This window comes from Bombus vancouverensis, unplaced genomic scaffold (genome assembly GCF_051014615.1).
Source record: "Bombus vancouverensis nearcticus unplaced genomic scaffold, iyBomVanc1_principal scaffold0031, whole genome shotgun sequence".
NCBI classification, from domain to species: domain Eukaryota; kingdom Metazoa; phylum Arthropoda; class Insecta; order Hymenoptera; family Apidae; genus Bombus; species Bombus vancouverensis.
Window position 1 is genome coordinate 338755 of NW_027468922.1, and position 21181 is coordinate 359935.

At 34.7% G+C, this 21181-nt stretch overlaps 1 protein-coding gene and 1 long non-coding RNA gene across 2 annotated transcripts in view; one reads left to right on the forward strand and one right to left on the reverse strand.

Annotated features, from left to right (window-relative positions):
* The window catches only part of LOC143304367 (uncharacterized), a 41542-nt gene extending 25703 nt beyond the window's left edge, over positions 1-15839 (forward strand). The window contains exon 2 of the long non-coding RNA XR_013061062.1: positions 14745-15839. This is a non-coding gene — a long non-coding RNA (uncharacterized LOC143304367). The remainder of the gene's footprint in view (positions 1-14744) is intronic.
* LOC117164042 (glutathione S-transferase-like) lies at positions 10407-12827 on the reverse strand. The gene is made up of 4 exons (XM_076626820.1): positions 12597-12827; positions 11492-11627; positions 11013-11180; positions 10407-10811 (listed from the first exon to the last, which is right to left on the reverse strand). Exons 3-4 carry the CDS (start codon positions 11155-11157, stop codon positions 10504-10506), a joined length of 453 nt encoding a protein of 150 aa, XP_076482935.1. The 5' UTR covers positions 11158-11180; positions 11492-11627; positions 12597-12827; the 3' UTR covers positions 10407-10503.
* Positions 15840-21181: the final 5342 nt, after the last annotated feature.

Here is a 21181-nt window from a genome sequence, read left to right on the forward strand (position 1 = left end):
AGTTTCTTTATACGCACGCGATATTATTGGCGATATATGACGGTCAACTTTATTTTTTTAAATAGATATATTTGTACGTATATTTTTAGATATAAATACATATATTATATAGATATAATAGTATATATAATATATATAATAATATATATGTCGAGTCCGAATCTCCGAGTCCGAGCTCGAGGCGCCCTCCCGGGGAGGGCTCGCGGTTCTGCGTTGAAGTTCTCCATCGTCCGGTCGCGCGTGGGGTACCTTTATTGTCGATAGTTACACTAGTGACGAGGGCCTCAGGCTTGATAACGAATCCGCGGCCAACGGGAGGACTATCATATAAAAAGCAACAGGATACACGAAATAATATAATTCTGACTAGGACAACATAAACGCAAGAAGTGTTGATATTGAAAAAAATATTTAATTTTGTATATAAATATTTTCATATTTAAAAAAGTTTCCGGAAGCAGGAAGATTTACAAACAAATAATATCATAAACCGAATGTTTCATGATCCTTTTCTAATTAGAGTGTGTGACAGCATGTGAGAACGTTTCTTAAAAATATGACTTATTGCAATTACTTAATCGCAATTATAAACGATTAAGACCTTCTCACAACGAGGCAATCTATCCAAAGTATAAAACTCGTTATACTTGATGAGAAAACAAATCTCTACTTAGGTTTCATTTCGTTTCATCGCGTTCATAAAAAGTGAATTTGTATGAACACATCGTGCAATTTAGTAATTAGGACCGTTGATCTCGCTGCAACATAGATGGATAGAAAAAAGCCATTTAAAATGATACAACGTCGGGAAGACAATTATGAAAATTATAAATGAAACACAAGATAAAATTGTTTAAGATTAATTCTTCTTTTTTTTTTTTTTAATCGCGAGTGTTTGCAAACGAAGTTTCAATCTGTTTACAATGATAGCAATGAGAGGAGGATGTCTATGAAAGTTATAAATGCGATATTGAATAACATTTCTGCGAGTGGGTTTGTTTTTCGTTACAAATGTTTTTTAAACGAATCTGCAATCTGTTGGAAACAACGGAACAGTAACGGGACGACTGATAGGGAAATAAAAAAGATCGCGTTTTATTTGAACAGACAAATCTTTGAAATCTATTCGAAAGTCTATTTGAAATGGTACGTGCTCGAAAAGAACGGTGAATACTATAGAAGAAGGATTAATTAAAATTCTTATTAATCTGTACGCTTTGTATATTAAATACCTTGATCGATGCCAAGATAACAAATTATTATACAAAACAGTGAAGTATCCACGTCTGACATTAATATTGAGTATTACCATTACTGTAATTTAATTTTTAACCGATCCTGAAAATTCCTTAGAACGTAAAAAGTATAAAATGTTACTGTGCATTTCAAGATTAAATGCACTGTAATTTAGAAACAGTTATGAAGCGGAAACAAATAATTTATTCAGAATAAGAATTCTACGTAATCATATTAAAAAAAAAGAACGTACTTAAAACGCGTTTAAACTCCAAATATGTAAAGACAATAAGGGAAAAAAATTAAACGAAGAATCGTATTTTTTGTAAATTCACACAAGATTTTATCTAAAAAAAAATTAAGATTTTTTGAAGAACGTACAAGACGGAACACGAACAATAAAAAAAGGGATGTTAAATACAAAAAATAGATTGAAATTTAGATTATGAAATATAAAAAAAATGATATTGCATAATTTACAATTATTTTCGATAGCTTACGTCAGTATGTTGGAGTGTAAACTATAAAATATTCAAAAACTGATACCATTCAGACATAATTTAGAAAAACAATAAATTGCGGAAACCGATAGTTAAAACTCGATACGATCGATACTCCAAAGCTCTAATCCTAATAATTACTCAGCAATAATAACCGATAATTCATGTTGATTAATGTTTGAACTCCGTTTTTTTTTCTGTATGTGTATACAAATTTTGTACAGTTTGATAAAGCGAAATTAAATTATCATCCTTTTGTACTACTTCAAACATTGAGATTTGTCATCTTCAAGGTCGATCACACATAGTTTCAGATTGCGGAATTGCAAGGGTAATTAATTTTGCAATCGGTTTTCCTTTGATATAGATGTGAATACAAATAGCCATTGATTGACAATATACCGAAGCAATTCTAGTTTAATTTGAAGTCATCGATGCTTTGATATTTTTGGAAGAATAGTAAAAGTACAGAGAAAACAAGAAAAAATGGCGTTAACTAAAAGATAGCTCCAATGTATGTCATAAATATTATCTATATATCATTTGTAAGATGTAAGTGACCAAGATATCGAATTATACAAAAATTGTATGTAATGATTAATACTTGAACGTTACTTACATTTATGTACATGAAAATTTGATCTTTTATTAACTAAGTTACTGATCGACAAAATGACTTCCTACATAATTCTCCGCCTGAACTGAAATGCATATTTTTTTTTACGCAAGCCTTATGTGTAGCTAGTAACGAGCAAACAGATTAATTACTTTACACACGGTCGTATCTTGTTTGCTGTAGGCGAGTTCTCTCGTGTAATCAACGAAGTACTCAACTTTAAAGCGATAACAGAAGAACATTATTGTATCGATAAAAATCATGCTTTTTTCAAAGAAATATGTAACTCGTATTTTTTTTAAAGCAACCCTCATAACGTATTGAATATGTAAGGAAATTCGAGGATTTGGGAATACAAATTATTGACTATATTTCCCATACAACAGTTATACACCTATATTCCTCTCTAAGAACGTCTTGCACGCACGCTGGTTGCCAACCGACTAGCCTAGATTCTTCTAACATCTGGCAACAGTCTTTTGTCTCCACTGAGTCCTTGACGCCCTCTAACCCTTACACACACACTCTCATGTACAGTGTAAATGTATCACTTCCCTAACAGAATAAAATAATCATACATTTTTTTTTGTTCAACATTTGTAAAATACGATATTATCAAGATCACCAAGCAGGTAATCTTCAATTCTTAATTAATATAATAAAAAACATAATTAATGATTGGTTGATGGTTTTATTATTATCTCTATAATACAAAAGCACAACATCGTGTCAACAGTTTATATAGTTCGTATGTTTCTGTAGGAATACACAAATAATAGTTCTCTATCACAACGTAATCTAAAGGGAAAACCCTAACTAAATGACAAAAATATCGGTAATAACTGGAACTAATGAATGTTAAAAGCAATCAGTATATTCCATACAAACTTCCATCAACACGATTCGTTCTTCATTCTCTCAACACACTAAGACCGTGTCACGTCGATTCGGGGTAATTTCACGTTCCGCACGCAAGGTGAGAAATTCGTACTTAAATTTTGATTGTTATTAGAAAATTTATTGAACACTGACAGAGTAACAATACAGAATGGTCAAACAGCACAGAAAAGAATGTTCTTACAACGACTCGAGAGGTACGTTTTTATATCAAGGACCCGGCTCCTGTGGAGGGGCTATCGCTGGATGCCGGTCACATAGGGTTTCTATTACTGCTTAGCCATCATATTGCTGACCAAGGTATGTGAGGCATAACCATCCTTTCGTTGCGTTCTCACGACCACCGGGACATTCCCCCCTCCTTAGCTTCGCTTTGCTCCGCTAAAGCGTAAGGCTCTGGTGGGGCTTCTAAGTTGAATGATCCCCTCATCTTCGTCTTCGGTGATATTTTGGAAGGTGACCGTCCTTGGTACTGTTGATGTTTGATCGATCCTGTTTACGCGAGCGGTAGGGCAGAGTATTTTGATACGTACATTTTTAGGAAATGATCGGCGTAGACATTCGAAAAGTTTACATTTGTACATTACATATATTGTTCCTAGTCCTAGGGCTATGATTCCTAATATTTGTAGTGTGGATATGCCATATTCCTTCAATGAATTTATGCGTCGCTCAAATTGCAGGGTACTGATTTGTGTTTGTAATGTGTCGAGGTTGGCTTTATATTGGTTAAAATTGTGAGTTACTTTTGGAGCTGTTTCTAATATTTTCTCTAATATTGGAACATCTGTTTCTTCGAAGCTGTATATGCTATTCTTAAATTTGGTTTCGTAAGAGATATTTTTATGTGATCCTCCTATTTTAATTATTTTTTATTATTTATTATGATCGTATGTGATTATGCACCCGGTTTTACTGCTAATTAAGCTTGGTTGTCTAATTTCTAGGATTTTATGTGTTTTACATAACACGTCGATTTGTACATTTTTCGCAGGAATAATAATATAATGGTTTTCCGTCTGCAAAGGTACGAACAATTCTTCCAGCTTGAAGACAGCAGTCGGGCAAGTTTTGACCGTCTGTCGATTAGTAATTAATTCTGATCTGCATTCAGGTGAATTGATTCTATTGTGACTCGGTTGAGTTCTTTTACAAATGTGGATGATTGCCGTTCGTTTACAATATTTGTTTAAGTAGTGACTATCGACAAAGGTGTATTGTTCTGAGTCGGTTAGAGGCAAAAATCCGTTTCTATTACAGGCGCAATGAATACAGAGTTTTGTTTGGAAGGTATCGGGTAAATTTTAGTTATTTTCCATTCATCGTTTTCCAAAAGCGGCACAGTTATTGTATATATAAGTTTGTTATCTCTTATCCATACCTTTAGTTTGCTTAGATCTATAATTAGTTGAAAGTTTTGAACTGAAGGTTCGATATGGTTAGTCATAAAGTTTTGTCTCGTTATTTGGTCAACTGTTTTTAAGAATTATTCGGGTTCTATAACTTGTGGGTTTATGATTCCTTGTTTCCCTAACATAACAGTGTTAAAAATTTCGTCGATGTTTATATGGAGTTCTGATATGGTAGATTCGGTTTGAATTAATAGGGAGACTAATATTTCGTTTTTTTCATTGTGGTTTTCAATCTTGTGTATATCGTTGGCTAAGTTTTCAAGTTGATTTGTTTTGGTATTGTCTAGCACGCGTTTGATGAGTGCGGTTTGGTTACTAAGAATTGTTTTTATTTTATTGTTGGAAACAAATAATGTATCGATGTTCTTGTTAATGAGTTCTAAATCGTTTTCGTCGAGAGTTCCGAATAAAGTTTTGGATACTGAGCCTATGACATTGAGCAATCCGCGTTTGCTTTTATAACGCAATAATAATTTGAGTTGCCGAGTCAGGTTTTGAAGATTTCTGTAATTAAATTTTAGGCTGCTTATTTCTGGTATGTAAGCGCAAGGTGGTTTACATTGACGGTCTATTAAATCTATTACGCGTTGTAATCTATTAACTTGGTCAATTGGATCGTTAAGGCCTACTATAAGGGTGATATCTATTTGTTCGTTGCACAGATAGCAATTGTCAATGTGTTCCAGGAATATGTTGGCGTAATTCAATGGTTTTACTTCTAGATCGCTTCTAATGTACTCGAGTGTTATGATGATCCATGTTATGGTCTTCTTCCTGAAAGGTAGGGTTTTAGCCTGTTACCGTGGATTCTTTGCGTGTGACCGTTGGAATATTCGATAAGATAGGTGGGTGGATTGGATGAGAGGATTTCTGCAGGTCCTAGCCATTCGTGGTCTAGCTTGTTAGTTTTGTGATCGTTATGTACCCATACTTTATCTTTTACTCGGAATATCGTCTGTGTTTTAATAATTTTTCGCATTTGATCCCTCTGGTATCGCTTTTTGTTAGATTCGGTAACTCGTCTTGCTTTAGCTATATAGGCGTTGTGTCGATTTTTCCAGAGGTTAAACAATTGTTCTCTGGTTAGGCTAGGAGTGGTTGATATTGAGGATGGCATGTTAGCTTGTCGTCCAAATGTTAGTTCGAATGGGGTATGTCCGGTCGTCTCGTGTACTGAAGTATTATATCCCATGCATATTAATTTTAAGTTTTCATCCCAGTCGTTCTGTCGGTCGGTCGTACAAGTTCGAATAAGGTCCTTTACTACGGCATGCGTTCGTTCAAGGGATCCGTTAGATTGTGGATGGAAAGAAGTGGTTTTTATGTGTCGGATTTTGAAAGCCCTTTCAAATGTGTCCATCAATTTACATACGAAATTTCGTCCCATGTCCGTCAGAATACTTTTTCGTGCGGAAAATATGTACACATAGTGATCCAAAAGTTCGTTAATGATTGAGTTGGCTGTTTGGTCTTTTAAGGGTATGAGGATGAGATATTTGGTTAATTGATCTTGGATAGACAGGATAAACTGATTGCCCCGTTTGGTTTTGGTGAGAGGTCCGAATATGTCCATTGCGATTTTGTCATTAGGATTAAGCGGTGTGTCAGTTATCATAGGTTGTTCCTTGGCCCTGATACGATTTAGCTTTTCTCGTTGGCAGGTTTCGCAGTTTTGTATGAATTCTGTAACGTCTTGTTCTAGGTTTGTCCAGTGATGGTGCTCTTGTATTCGTTTCACGGTGCGGTGTATACCTAAGTGTCCTACTAATTCGTTATGATTTTCGCGTAGTATCGTTTGTTTTTGTTCGTTATCGTAGTCTACTGGCGGATCTTGTTCAAATATTAATTTAATTTGAGGGAATCTAGTTGTTAGAAACCTTAGCATGAGTTGAATATTTACCTTTTCTAACGTGCTGAAGCTATTGTCGTTTATTCCTATTTGTAAGCGTCCGGTTCGGTGTTTAATAAAGTGTTTGGTTAATTGACGCAATCAATGCTGTTCGTTAAAGTCTCCCAGTTCGGTCTTTGTAATTTGTTTAAAGTGTGGTCTGTTAGGTTTTTGGGTTATCGGAGCTGGGGTGATATTGATTTTCCAGTCTATATACTCGTCATAATAGTCCGGGTTTTCTACATTGGGTTGGATTTCTTCATTAGTGATAGGATACAATCGGGATAGAGCATCTGCAGCTGTATTTTCTTTTCCTTTTTTGTATTCGATTTCATAATCGTACTCCTCGAGTCTCAAACGCCATCGCATGAGTCTCGATGAGGGGTCTTTAACATTCTTTAACCATTTCAAGGCTTGATGATCGCTTTGAATTTTAAATTTTCTACCAAGTAGGTATTGTCTTAGTCTTTTGATTGACCATACTATTGCTAATAACTCTTTCTCGGTTGTGGAATAATTCTTTTCAGGAGGGTTCAAAGTTCGGGATATATAACAGCATGGATGTCCGTCTTGGGAGAGTATTGCTCCTAACCCTTCGTTACTTGCGTCTGTTGTTAATGTGAATGTTTTGTCAAAGTCTGGATATTGTAGTACAGGGGCTTCGCAGAGTTTTTGTTTTAGTGTGTCAAATGCAAGTTGTTGTCTATCGGTCCAGTAGAATGGAGTGTCCTTTTTTGTGAGATCTGTCAATGGTTTTGCGATTTTAGAAAAATTACGTATAAATTTTCTATAGTATCCAACGAGTCCTAAGAATGACTTTATGTGGGTCGCGGTCTTTGGTGTTTTAAAGTCTTTCACGGCTTGAATCTTTTTGGGATTAGGCTTTACTCCTTCCTTTGTTACTACGTGTCCTAAGTATTCTAATTCCGGTTTCAAAAATTCGCATTTGTCCGGTTGTATTTTTAATCCTAAATTTTGTAGTCTGTCTAGTATAATGGCTAGATTTCGGTTATGTTCTTGGATGGTGCTCCCGAATATTATAATGTCATCCAGGTATACGAAACAGTTATTTCCTATTAACCCCCGTAGCGCGGTATCCATCATACGTTGAAACGTCGCCGGTGCGTTTTTAAGGCCGAAGGGCATGCGATTATAGTGGAAGTGACCTTGTGGGGTTGAGAATGCAGTATATTTTTTGGAATTTTGCTCCATAGGTATCTGGTGAAATCCTGACGAGAGGTCTAGGGCCGAGAAAAATTTAGCTTTGCCTAAGTGCTCGAGTATTTCGTCCGAATTTGGTAAAGGATACGCGTCTTGGTCTGTTTGCTCGTTTAATTTTCTAAAATCTATAACGATTCTCAATTTTTGTTTGCCTGATGCATCTAATTTTTTTGGAACTACCCAAATTGGTGCGTTATATGGACTGTCCGATGGTTCTATGATTTGTTTGTCTAACATGTCGTTGATTTGAGTCTCGATTTCCTTTTTATGACATTCGGGCTGTCTATAAGATTTGATGTTTATAGGTTTGTCTGTCTTGAGTGTGATTGTATGTTCTGTCAAGTTGGTACATGGTAATGAGTCTGTTTCCATATTAAAAACGTCTAAGTAATTGATGAGGATTTTCTCAAGGGGTTCTCGAAGTTGTGGATCAATATGTTTGGTACGTATTATTTGTGCGAATTTATTAATTTGGCTTAGTTTATCGGGTTTCTCTATTTCGTTTGTAATGTGACAGATTTGCTTACCAGTGTTGATGAAACATACTGTTGTGGGCTTTCCTTCGATGTATTGGGCTGAGATTAGAGTTTCGCCTGGTCTTATCTTGCTATCGGTTTCCTGGAATGGTAATATAATTTCGTCCAAGGTTAGTTTATTGTTAGTGACGCTGTACTGATACTTTGTAAGGAATGGGAGTCCGATTATTCCATCTTCGATTAGGGGAAAGTTGTTAGGGACTACGTAGAATTGATGATTTTTCTTGAGCATGGTTAAGTTGCAAATTTTGTTAGTGGTATGTTTGTCACTTCCCATTAGGAAGGTTTTTGGGTTAGAAGTTTGGACGTTTAGTGAGGCTTTTTCTTTTATAAGGTTGATTCCTGCTCCGGTATCGATGAGGAATCTGGCTCTTCCTCCGTCTCTTCGTTGCAGTACGATTGATAGTAATCTTCCGGTGGTGGTGCAGTTAACTCGAGGTAAGCTTCCTCTGGGTTCTCCGTTGTTTGGTTTACTCGAGGTGGAATCTTTCCTTGGCTGGCAAATGGAAAATTTCGAGAGTAGCATTTTTCGGCTGTGTGTCCAATTCGTAAACACTTTGGACACTTCGGTTTCATGCGGTCGTCTAATGGTCGGCTAGGTAGCTGAGCAGAAGTTTGTGGCTGTGAATCGGTAGTAGTTCGCTTGGATACTAATGTAATGTTGTGAGATTGATTCTTTGGGCGGTTGGCAACACGATTTGCTTCTCGTAACCATTGTTCTCTATCAGCTGCTAGTCGTTGGGCAAGGTTCAGGTTCTTTGGATCGCTAGATACCACCATCTGTCCTATCTCGTATCGTAAGTTGAGCAAATATGTTTTAAGTGCTTCGCGTTCTTCAATATCTATAGCTACGCGTCGTTCTGTTGGTGTGCGGTTTTCGTTTTGGACTGCATAATTTAATTCGTTTAGCTGTTGTCGGAATCTGGAGTCAAAAGATTGTACACTTTCTGTTGCCCCTTGTTTTAAATTCTTTAATTTGTCCCTACAGTTGCTAATAGTTGTTGGTGTTAATACGTGTTGTCTTAAGCATGAATATAAGTCTTCGAACGAGTTGATTTTTAGATATCGTATGTTTCGTTTCGCGTTGTCGGTAATCTTTTCGATCAGTATGAGATCTAATAATAGCTCTCTGTCACTTGCCTTGCACCTAGCTCTTGCTTTGCGGACCGATAAGATGAAATCTTCAACGTCTACGTCATCTTGACCACGTAGTGTCTCGACAGTTCGTATGGCCTTATCTGCCTCGAGCCCTCGATCTTCGTTGTAGTTGTTTATTGGTTTAATCGCGGCGCGGCTAGATGCGGCTCGTGGTCTTTGTGACGTGTTCGGTCCGTCAGTTTCGTCATCCGTTACGTTATCAGCAGCGGTTTCTAAATGGGCGTTTATTTGCGACTGGTCAGTCTCGGTGTCGTATTTTATTTCCATGGTTTTTGCAAGATCGCGTATTTCTTTAGAGCGATTTCTATCGCTAGTTTCCGCAAATTCTTTTATGTTTTTAATGTTTTGATCGGTGCTGTTTCTAAAGCTTCTAAACTCGTGAGTTAGGCTTTCAAATTGTTCAATCAGGGTAGCGATTAGTTCGTTTTGTTTAGCGGTACTCTTGTCAGTTGGGTTCATGCTGAGAAATATGACACTTTCGGCGGAAGAGGAGTCACTATCTTCAGAACGTATTTCAGGCTTACGGTTTCGATAATGTACGAAAGCCAGCTTACCGAGATTCTTTGCAGATCCTTCTTTTGATCAAGGAGGTGACCGTGGTCCTTCGCTGTAGAATCCGTAGAGTTCCCGTTGAAGTTTCCTCTTGATGCGATGAATGGATCCTGGCAGGATCGCCAATTTTGTCACGTCGATTCGGGGTAATTTCACGTTCCGCACGCAAGGTGAGAAATTCGTACTTAAATTTTGATTGTTATTAGAAAATTTATTGAACACTGACAGAGTAACAATACAGAATGGTCAAACAGCACAGAAAAGAATGTTCTTACAACGACTCGAGAGGTACTTTTTTATATCAAGGACCCGGCTCCTGTGGAGGGGCTATCGCTGGATGCCGGTCACATAGGGTTTCTATTACTGCTTAGCCATCATATTGCTGACCAAGGTATGTGAGGCATAACCATCCTTTCGTTGCGTTCTCACGACCACCGTGACAACAGCAATCTTTAAACGCTTATAAAACCATAAGCAATCGTGAAGTTTAGAATTCGCTAATTGGGCGTCTCTCAATCCAGTTTTTGATCTTGGGCAGAAGGAGGACCTTTTTCTCCAGCAGCTTCAGATTCTCGTAATTCTCGATCAGATCAGACTTGTACATAAAGTTCAAATAATCGAGCAGAGCAACGAATGTTAAATCAGCGCAAGAGAGAGTACCATCGTAGAAGTAGCCGTCATTTTCCTTCACTTGCTGGTCCAAACGTTCTAAAATGAACGGCAGCGTCTCTTCAGCAGCCTTGCGTTTTGCAGCTTTGACCTTCTCGTCCTCCTCATAGTGGAAGGCGGCAATTTCTGAAAATTTGTTTTCAGTTAAATACTGAAGATAGAATTACAATCCTTTTTAATCCTTTGTCTTGTATTGTTGACATACGTGTATCGTTCGATTAAATCAAATATTAAATCGGATTTCAACTAATAAATACCTGAACAGATATGTACTATCTGTTATCAAGATTCTCATAAGATTTATGCAAAACAGCACTGGATACTCACTATGACGAATATCATGAATAGTATCAACAGTGGCATCAATATGAAGATTTGCCCAGTCAGTCTTTCCAGTTAAGTCATATTGTTTGGCTAAGTAACGGCAAATAGCTGTAGACTGAGCAACCTTCCTTCTATCAGCTACGAGCATAGGAAGCAGGCCATAAGGAGTCACTAAAAACATACAACTAATAGAATCAAAGATTCTATCGAACAAACAGATTATGATGCTTCTTAAATATCTAGCTTCCTGTTATCTGTTTTGGAAAGATATAATTTAATTTATTGATAATTTATCAGCAAACAAAGGGCATTGTCTCCTTAACAATACCTATTGTTCTCCCACATATCTTATAGAGCAATGGAGAGTAAACAATAATCTCTGTTATACTCTGCATAATTGTGTTCTACTTTATTTAGCTACTTTAGTTAAATTAGGAAAGATGAGATTTAAGAAACAGAACTTCTTTAAATTTTAAGCTTACAGGGCTTTATTTCTGGCCAGACGTCCTTTTTGATACGTTCATCTTCAAATGGAATACTAGCATAGCTGAAGAAGAACGGATTGGTTCTGCCAATGCCGTAACTGGGAAGTAAGTCAATTTATAGAGCGGCATCTTCCTGGAAGTATAATATATACAAAGTAAAAACGAAGAATCATTGATGACAAGAATTATATTATTACAAATTATGAAGTATAAGACAATTTAAGTAAAAAGCATCAACTACTAACTACTCGCATAGCTATTTGTATCTTTATATTTTAATATAGCTTAGATATAAAAAAAATATTATTTTTGGATGTAATAATGTATAAACTTGCGCCAAATATTATAACAAAATATTGCACTTTCTATTTAAGTAGGATAGACATATTACCGGCAGCATATGTTTTTTCTATAGCAATGAAATTGTTTATAAAAAAGTTTATAAGAAAACTATCAATTAATGCAAACAACGCATTTCAAAATATTAATTACATTCGCGCGATTCGTTATCTCTAGTATTAATTTAACCATATGGTTCTATACACCCAAGACCCTCTAACAGTAATTTAGTACCATTACTAGTCGTATGTACAATGTATGTTTGTATACAACTTTCGTAACTACAAAACATTCAGCAGTGATTATATATTCCTCCAAACATAAGAAACATTTTCTAATTGCATACTTAAATTTATCGATCAATTATGAACATATGATAACATTTATTTCTTTCAACTACTAATTTTCAAATCCTCTGCTGTTCCGTTAATTGTACGACGCGCCGACTTTTCGTACAAGTATCTTGTATCTTATCTGTATTATTTAGTTATCAATAAAGAAGAAACATTTTCTAATTGTATATTTAAATTTATCGATCAATTATGAACATGTAATAACATTTATTTCTTTCAACTACTAATTTTTAAATCATCTGCTGTTCGGTTAATTGAAGGATGTCGGCTTTCTGTAGAAGTATTTCATATTTATTATTTAATTATGAATAAGGAAAAAACATACAAAATATAGTTTTTAAACGGTTTATTATTTATAAAGAGAAACTTTGACTCAGGATATATATACTATATATATACTATTTACTTACAATTTTTTTTTTAAGACTTCAAAGTCGAAACAAGCACAGGAAATTTCCAAGCCGGTTAACAGAAACTTGAATGAGACAAAAATAACCTTTAGATCTCTATATGTTCTTCTTCCCCCCTGTTGCTTCCACGTAACTCTTATCCTATTGGTGGAGCTGTGCTGATATGTGAAATTATGACTACATAAAAACATCCGGAAAGACTCATTGAATGATTTTATAGTTTAAGGTTAATAAATTTCCATAAATTAAAGTTGAAAATTTATGAGAACATGTTTTCTGTAACAAAACTTAGTAAAAACAGACTAGTAAGGTTTGTAGATTCTTTAATGATTATGTATGTATTCATAAACTAATTCGATAAACATCGTTCGATAAAACGTCGAACAACACACAACATTGAAGCGCGAAATTTCAAATTCAATGAAAGATAAATAACAAATATTGCGAACAAATGATATTAAATTTACAATAATCTCATGTAAGAAAAAATAAAAGGGATAAAAGTAGTACAGAAGATAGAAAAATCTATAAAACTGGAGGCTGGGAAATAGAAAATATATAAATTTATGTTATTAGAGTTTAGTACTTCTGTCGATCAATGTGTTACGACCGTTCGCGGAGAGACGCAGTCGCAGTAGCGAGAGGCGTAAATTCTCGCTACGATTCGGTGAATCGACGCCGCGAAGTAGTCGTTCCCCTGTTTCGGTTAAGATAAGAGGTGGTTAAATGAATATGACACAGTATAGTAAGTTATATTTCACCGTTTATTCCAACAACTTATAACGAAGGCAGTTACGCTGGTGCGTATGTACGAGATTTTTTTTTCTTATTTATTTGTTGAAATTACAATCAATTCTCGCGTTGAGAATATGTACGAGATGAATGAGTGACTGATCTGTGGGTGTGTCCTACCCGGTGGAAGGATATTGACCGTTCGAAGGATGTGAAATCAGAACTGTCTTGGGAGACGATGCTGTCTCGGAGGAAAGCTAAGGATGGGTGTGTCTAGCGCACGGGACCATCGGATTTGTTGGTGACGATTTTAGTTAGGAGAGTGAAGGAAGTGGCTTCGTTGTTAATTGGTTAACGAAGGGTCTTAACCGCCCTCGAGAGAAAGTGGTTAGTGGGAGGAAAGTTGCAGCATACGTGAGAAAAACTAACTTTCCCTTGTCCAGTCGGGGTAGACAATAGTCTTTAGAAATTCTTCGGAAACAGACGTTTGTTTGGTTTGAAGGACCTTTTCTAGGAAATCTATGAGATTTATGGAAGGTACTTGAAACTATGGAGGATACGCTGCGAGCATCCGGTGACATCTGGTTGCCATATTGCTCGCGGTGCGACGTAACAAAATGGAATAGAAAGATTATACCACAGACGAAATTATACTTTATACTTTATTATACTTTATACTTTATTATTACATTACATCAATTGACATCTTTGGAATTACAACGATTCGATACACATTTTAACTAAATATTTTGCAATGAAACACGTATTATTAAACAACATAATCATACTAAATTAATTTAATGTGACTATTTATTATTATTATATAATAACACAGTGATGAAAGAAATAAACTGGTCAAGTAATCTAAGGAACGATAATACGTATCTATGTCAGTGACAGTGAGAAAAATTCAGATATCTGTACTTAAGTGATTACACTTATAAGTATCATTATATATTATATAAATATGATATTTCGAATGGTATCATTTATCACTCATTAAACAAGAGTGTCATATCCAGAGAAATGATTTTACATATCTTAATCTTTGCTTTGATTACGATAGTAATAATTTCTATCAAACTTGATGAGGAAGATACATGAATAATTATCTAAAAGCTGAAAATCTTGGCAAATTCATTTGTACATAAACTAACAGGAATGAATTTTAAAGATACACTCTGCTCTCAACAATTAAAGCTGTCTTGTCGCAACAAAGTTTCAATAATTTTTTATGGACAACATGGCCCAGTTTGCACAAAGACTAAAAATTTTAACATTAAATTTGGATAAAAAATCTTACGGTAGAAGGAATGATATATCCTTCATTTTCGCCAATAATCTGGTCGAATTTAGTTAAGTAAAATGGTATTGTTTCGTTCAAAAGTTGATTCTTCCTCGCTTCCTTCTTTTCAGGATTCTCCTCCATGCGATAGTAGCAGATAGCTGAAACCAACCGTTACGTTCATTTGTGTTTTTCCCCCCAAACGAAGAGAAAATAAGTTGTGAAAGAAGGAGTAGCCTCTCATAGTTCCTACAATTTCTTCATTCTCTTTGCTTTCTTCAATATTGCCTCAACAAGTTCCTGTGGTTCACGATACTTGAAATATATACAATGTTACCAGCGTGGAAATTGTCTTGGAAACTTGGAAAATCTTTCAAGAGGAACAACATTGCTAACTGAGATTCGAGAAAGGAAAGGTAAGTAAATCCTTGCTTCTACTTAGAGCTTTTTTATTTACTTCTGACGAGTAAAGTACTGTTATTAAAATTTGATTAAAAGTACCAAGAATGTCGAGATATAAACAACCATTTGTGGAAAGGTCAGGAGAAGCAGAATTATCGAATAAACGTTATATAACTCTTAGTGATTAAGTAAGAGAAGAGAAACGAGAAAAAAGTCTTTTATCTAGGTCTTAATAAAGTATACTATATTTATCTCCATATCAAGAATAACAACAAGATATAAACAGTCTTCTAGAAATTGAGTAAATATTACATAATTACATCTTGAGCAATATTTTGCGTCTTAGCTTTTGCTTAAACATTATGATAATCTTAAATATCTGTAAATTCTTCACAGACTCTTTGCATCTTCTATACAGGTATCTCATGATCATGTGATAACACACAGGAAGAAAAAATAGAGGAAAAAACAGCGTAAAAAAAAGTTGCGTAGGAGTATCGTCGCACTACATCATTCGACAATTGATGCACGTCATGGCGATCGTCACGGTTTAAAGCAGGCCATCAAAAACACGTTTGTTATCGTACGGAAAAATCTGCGACGTTCCAGCTGTTCAGGTGCATCGAATTGTGAATCATCGGCGGTACGAAGCAAGGCGAGGGGCGTAAATAGAGAAAGAAGAGAAGAGAAGGATTCGCATAAATGATAAAATATAATCGTTCGTTCCTCGTCGATGGCGGATGGATGGCTTTAATCGTGGACGATATCGATACGATTATATTTTATACATTTGAAACAAATATAAAAGACAAGCAAAAACCAGAGATACGATCGTTATGATATTATTCAATCGGTAGCCTATTTACCTCGTTTATTGTTCACCTTCTCTGTCTAGTAATAATTTTTCGATTCGACTGGCGTGACGTTACGTTGGCGGTGTAAGAACACGATTTTTGGAAGCCATCGAATTCGTGATGTCGATAGAAATCTTCAGTTGGAATCGTTGTATCATAACGTAGTCTGCTTATTGTCGATAAGAATTTACTAAACTAAAAGTGACTACTAAAAGTTTCTATCCTCTAAATTCTATCTACGATTCTATAATCTAAAAACTGACTTTTGCAAACAAACTGTAACATTCGCTTAACGGAAAGACATACGTATCTTGTTTGTACTCGTCTTTTCACAATGAATTCTTGAACGTCTGTCTCTGTGGTGAGACAAATGCAAAGTCATCTCATCAGTTACTCACCTTGCTTCAAATCTCCAAGAGTATCGACGAGCACGTCGCATATCATCGCATCCCATTCGTTCTTTCCCATTAGATCGTACTTCCTCGCCAAGTATCGCGCCACAGCGTTACTCTGCGCTACCGGTTTCCCGCCTATCTCCAGCACAGGCAGCTTTTTATAAGGCATTGCTAAGAACAAACATGGCTCATATGAACACTGTGTAGAGGGAAACGATCGATAGGAAATCACAACACAGCTTCCGAGGCCGTTGCGTTCTTGTGAATAGATGAATCGAAATCATTTCGGTTTTAATCAACATGGCCTAGTAAAGAAATACAGAAATGTCTTCTTTCTCCTTTTTTTCTTTTCTTACGATTACGATGGACAGGGTATCGCGTGTTTTTGACTGTTGGGAAGAACCTAAAGTTTTTAAAATCAAGGATAAAAGATAATACCAGACACGGAAAAAATATTAGAAAATGTACACGGTTCTTGTAATGAAAATTGAAATGCAAGGAATATAAATCGAATGTCTATTGCGAACGTAATTTTGTGTTTTACACCGACAGGATTGATTTACAGACTTACGTTGATTTTTTGTTTCTCTATTTGCAAGCGACATATAAGATTATATCGAAGACTATGCTGCGTAAAACTTTTATTATACCATTTACGATAGAAATGTCGCAACAGAAGATCGAATTTTATGTCTGCTTTGTTCTTTCGACTTTTTTGCTATGTTCTTGTTCATTTCCGAACTGATTTCAATTTTTTATCCTTTTTTTCCGACAAGTCCTAAAAAGTTTTTAAATTAACGAGAAACGTAGAAGTATTTTTGTATTCCTATTTTAAGTCACCTATTTACGGTTTTCTCAAAATATTCGAAATGCTTCGATTCATTGAAAACAATAAAGATTGCAACACAAAAATTCGAGAATCGTAAGTGAATTAAGTTGGTATTCGATAAACACGATATTACGGAAGCAAAACTTAATGAAAAGTTCGACTTTATTCCGTATGAAATTTTACTTTAAGTAAGTTTAGCCTGCACGTGAAACGAAAGTTTTATATACAGAAAAGTTTGAGTAAATGGTAGATACCTGAGAGTTGAACGATGAAAGTAAAAATCGATTCTTCACGCTTACAATCCTTGTATTCAGGCCAGAGTTCTTCGGGGATCCTCTCGTCGGTATACTCGATGCCAGTATATGCAAATATGTACCGTATATGTTCGGCACGACCACGGGCATTGAAGTAGATTAGTTTGTAGGTATGTTCGTCGCTCATTTTCCTTGCTCTGTCAACTTATCGAGAAAAATGTTACAATTAACTCGTGTAATTAACAGACTGTGTGCGTGTTTGTGCGTAGAGAGAACAATTTATTTATAGATGGAATAATTCGTATAATACGCAAAATAAATCATTTAGAAGGCTGGAATATGTGTTTTTGAAACAATTAATTATGTCGAAAAATATTTCAAACGAGATATAATTATGAAAAAAATAATAATTAAATGTATGTAAATGTATGTAATAATAGTTAAATGTATGTAAATGTAATAATTAAATGTAATTAGTTGTGAAAAAAATAATAATAAAAAGTAAATAAATGTAAAAAAGGAATTAAATGTAATTAGTTTCTTTATACGCACGCGATATTATTGGCGATATATGACGGTCAACTTTATTTTTTTAAATAGATATATTTGTACGTATATTTTTAGATATAAATACATATATTATATAGATATAATAGTATATATAATATATATAATAATATATATGTCGAGTCTGAATCTCCGAGTCCGAGCTCGAGGCGCCCTCCCGGGGAGGGCTCGCGGTTCTGCGTTGAAGTTCTCCATCGTCCGGTCGCGCGTGGGGTACCTTTATTGTCGATAGTTACACTAGTGACGAGGGCCTCAGGCTTGATAACGAATCCGCGGCCAACGGGAGGACTATCATATAAAAAGCAACAGGATACACGAAATAATATAATTCTGACTAGGACAACATAAACGCAAGAAGTGTTGATATTGAAAAAAATATTTAATTTTGTATATAAATATTTTCATATTTAAAAAAGTTTCCGGAAGCAGGAAGATTTACAAACAAATAATATCATAAACCGAATGTTTCATGATCCTTTTCTAATTAGAGTGTGTGACAGCATGTGAGAACGTTTCTTAAAAATATGACTTATTGCAATTACTTAATCGCAATTATAAACGATTAAGACCTTCTCACAACGAGGCAATCTATCCAAAGTATAAAACTCGTTATACTTGATGAGAAAACAAATCTCTACTTAGGTTTCATTTCGTTTCATCGCGTTCATAAAAAGTGAATTTGTATGAACACATCGTGCAATTTAGTAATTAGGACCGTTGATCTCGCTGCAACATAGATGGATAGAAAAAAGCCATTTAAAATGATACAACGTCGGGAAGACAATTATGAAAATTATAAATGAAACACAAGATAAAATTGTTTAAGATTAATTCTTCTTTTTTTTTTTTTTAATCGCGAGTGTTTGCAAACGAAGTTTCAATCTGTTTACAATGATAGCAATGAGAGGAGGATGTCTATGAAAGTTATAAATGCGATATTGAATAACATTTCTGCGAGTGGGTTTGTTTTTCGTTACAAATGTTTTTTAAACGAATCTGCAATCTGTTGGAAACAACGGAACAGTAACGGGACGACTGATAGGGAAATAAAAAAGATCGCGTTTTATTTGAACAGACAAATCTTTGAAATCTATTCGAAAGTCTATTTGAAATGGTACGTGCTCGAAAAGAACGGTGAATACTATAGAAGAAGGATTAATTAAAATTCTTATTAATCTGTACGCTTTGTATATTAAATACCTTGATCGATGCCAAGATAACAAATTATTATACAAAACAGTGAAGTATCCACGTCTGACATTAATATTGAGTATTACCATTACTGTAATTTAATTTTTAACCGATCCTGAAAATTCCTTAGAACGTAAAAAGTATAAAATGTTACTGTGCATTTCAAGATTAAATGCACTGTAATTTAGAAACAGTTATGAAGCGGAAACAAATAATTTATTCTGAATAAGAATTCTACGTAATCATATTAAAAAAAAAGAACGTGCTTATAACGCGTTTAAACTCCAAATATGTAAAGACAATAAGGGAAAAAAATTAAACGAAGAATCGTATTTTTTGTAAATTCACACAAGATTTTATCTAAAAAAAAATTAAGATTTTTTGAAGAACGTACAAGACGGAACACGAACAATAAAAAAAGGGATGTTAAATACAAAAAATAGATTGAAATTTAGATTATGAAATATAAAAAAAATGATATTGCATAATTTACAATTATTTTCGATAGCTTACGTCAGTATGTTGGAGTGTAAACTATAAAATATTCAAAAACTGATACCATTCAGACATAATTTAGAAAAACAATAAATTGCGGAAACCGATAGTTAAAACTCGATACGATCGATACTCCAAAGCTCTAATCCTAATAATTACTCAGCAATAATAACCGATAATTCATGTTGATTAATGTTTGAACTCCGTTTTTTTTTCTGTATGTGTATACAAATTTTGTACAGTTTGATAAAGCGAAATTAAATTATCATCCTTTTGTACTACTTCAAACATTGAGATTTGTCATCTTCAAGGTCGATCACACATAGTTTCAGATTGCGGAATTGCAAGGGTAATTAATTTTGCAATCGGTTTTCCTTTGATATAGATGTGAATACAAATAGCCATTGATTGACAATATACCGAAGCAATTCTAGTTTAATTTGAAGTCATCGATGCTTTGATATTTTTGGAAGAATAGTAAAAGTACAGAGAAAACAAGAAAAAATGGCGTTAACTAAAAGATAGCTCCAATGTATGTCATAAATATTATCTATATATCATTTGTAAGATGTAAGTGACCAAGATATCGAATTATACAAAAATTGTATGTAATGATTAATACTTGAACGTTACTTACATTTATGTACATGAAAATTTGATCTTTTATTAACTAAGTTACTGATCGACAAAATGACTTCCTACATAATTCTCCGCCTGAACTGAAATGCATATTTTGCATATTTTTTTTTACGCAAGCCTTATGTGTAGCTAGTAACGAGCAAACAGATTAATTACTTTACACACGGTCGTATCTTGTTTGCTGTAGGCGAGTTCTCTCGTGTAACCAACGAAGTACTCAACTTTAAAGCGATAACAGAAGAACATTATTGTATCGATAAAAATCATGCTTTTTTCAAAGAAATATGTAACTCGTATTTTTTTTAAAGCAACCCTCATAACGTATTGAATATGTAAGGAAATTCGAGGATTTGGGAATACAAATTATTGACTATATTTCCCATACAACAGTTATACACCTATATTCCTCTCTAAGAACGTCTTGCACGCACGCTGGTTGCCAACCGACTAGCCTAGATTCTTCTAACATCTGGCAACAGTCTTTTGTCTCCACTGAGTCCTTGACGCCCTCTAACCCTTACACACACACTCTCATGTACAGTGTAAATGTATCACTTCCCTAACACGCCTCCTTACATTTATACTGTACACTTAATTTTATTTACATACTTGTCGAATTAACAAAATATTTTACATTTATCGCTTTCTTTACATTTCTCTTATTTTACATTCATCCATGACCTAAACCTTTCAAATTTCTCTCTACACAGTGCCTTCGTAAAAATATCCGCAGTGTTTTCTTCTGTACTTACTTTTATTATGTTTATCTTATTTTCCTTTACGTACTCGTGAACGTAGTGGTAATGAACTTCGATGTGTTTAGAATTTTTTGTAAAAGTTCCGTATTTTGCTATACTCATTACTCCAGAGTTATCCTCATAGATTTTTACAGGGTTATCGTCTACATTTACATCGAAGATTTTCATTAGTTCTCTGATAGTC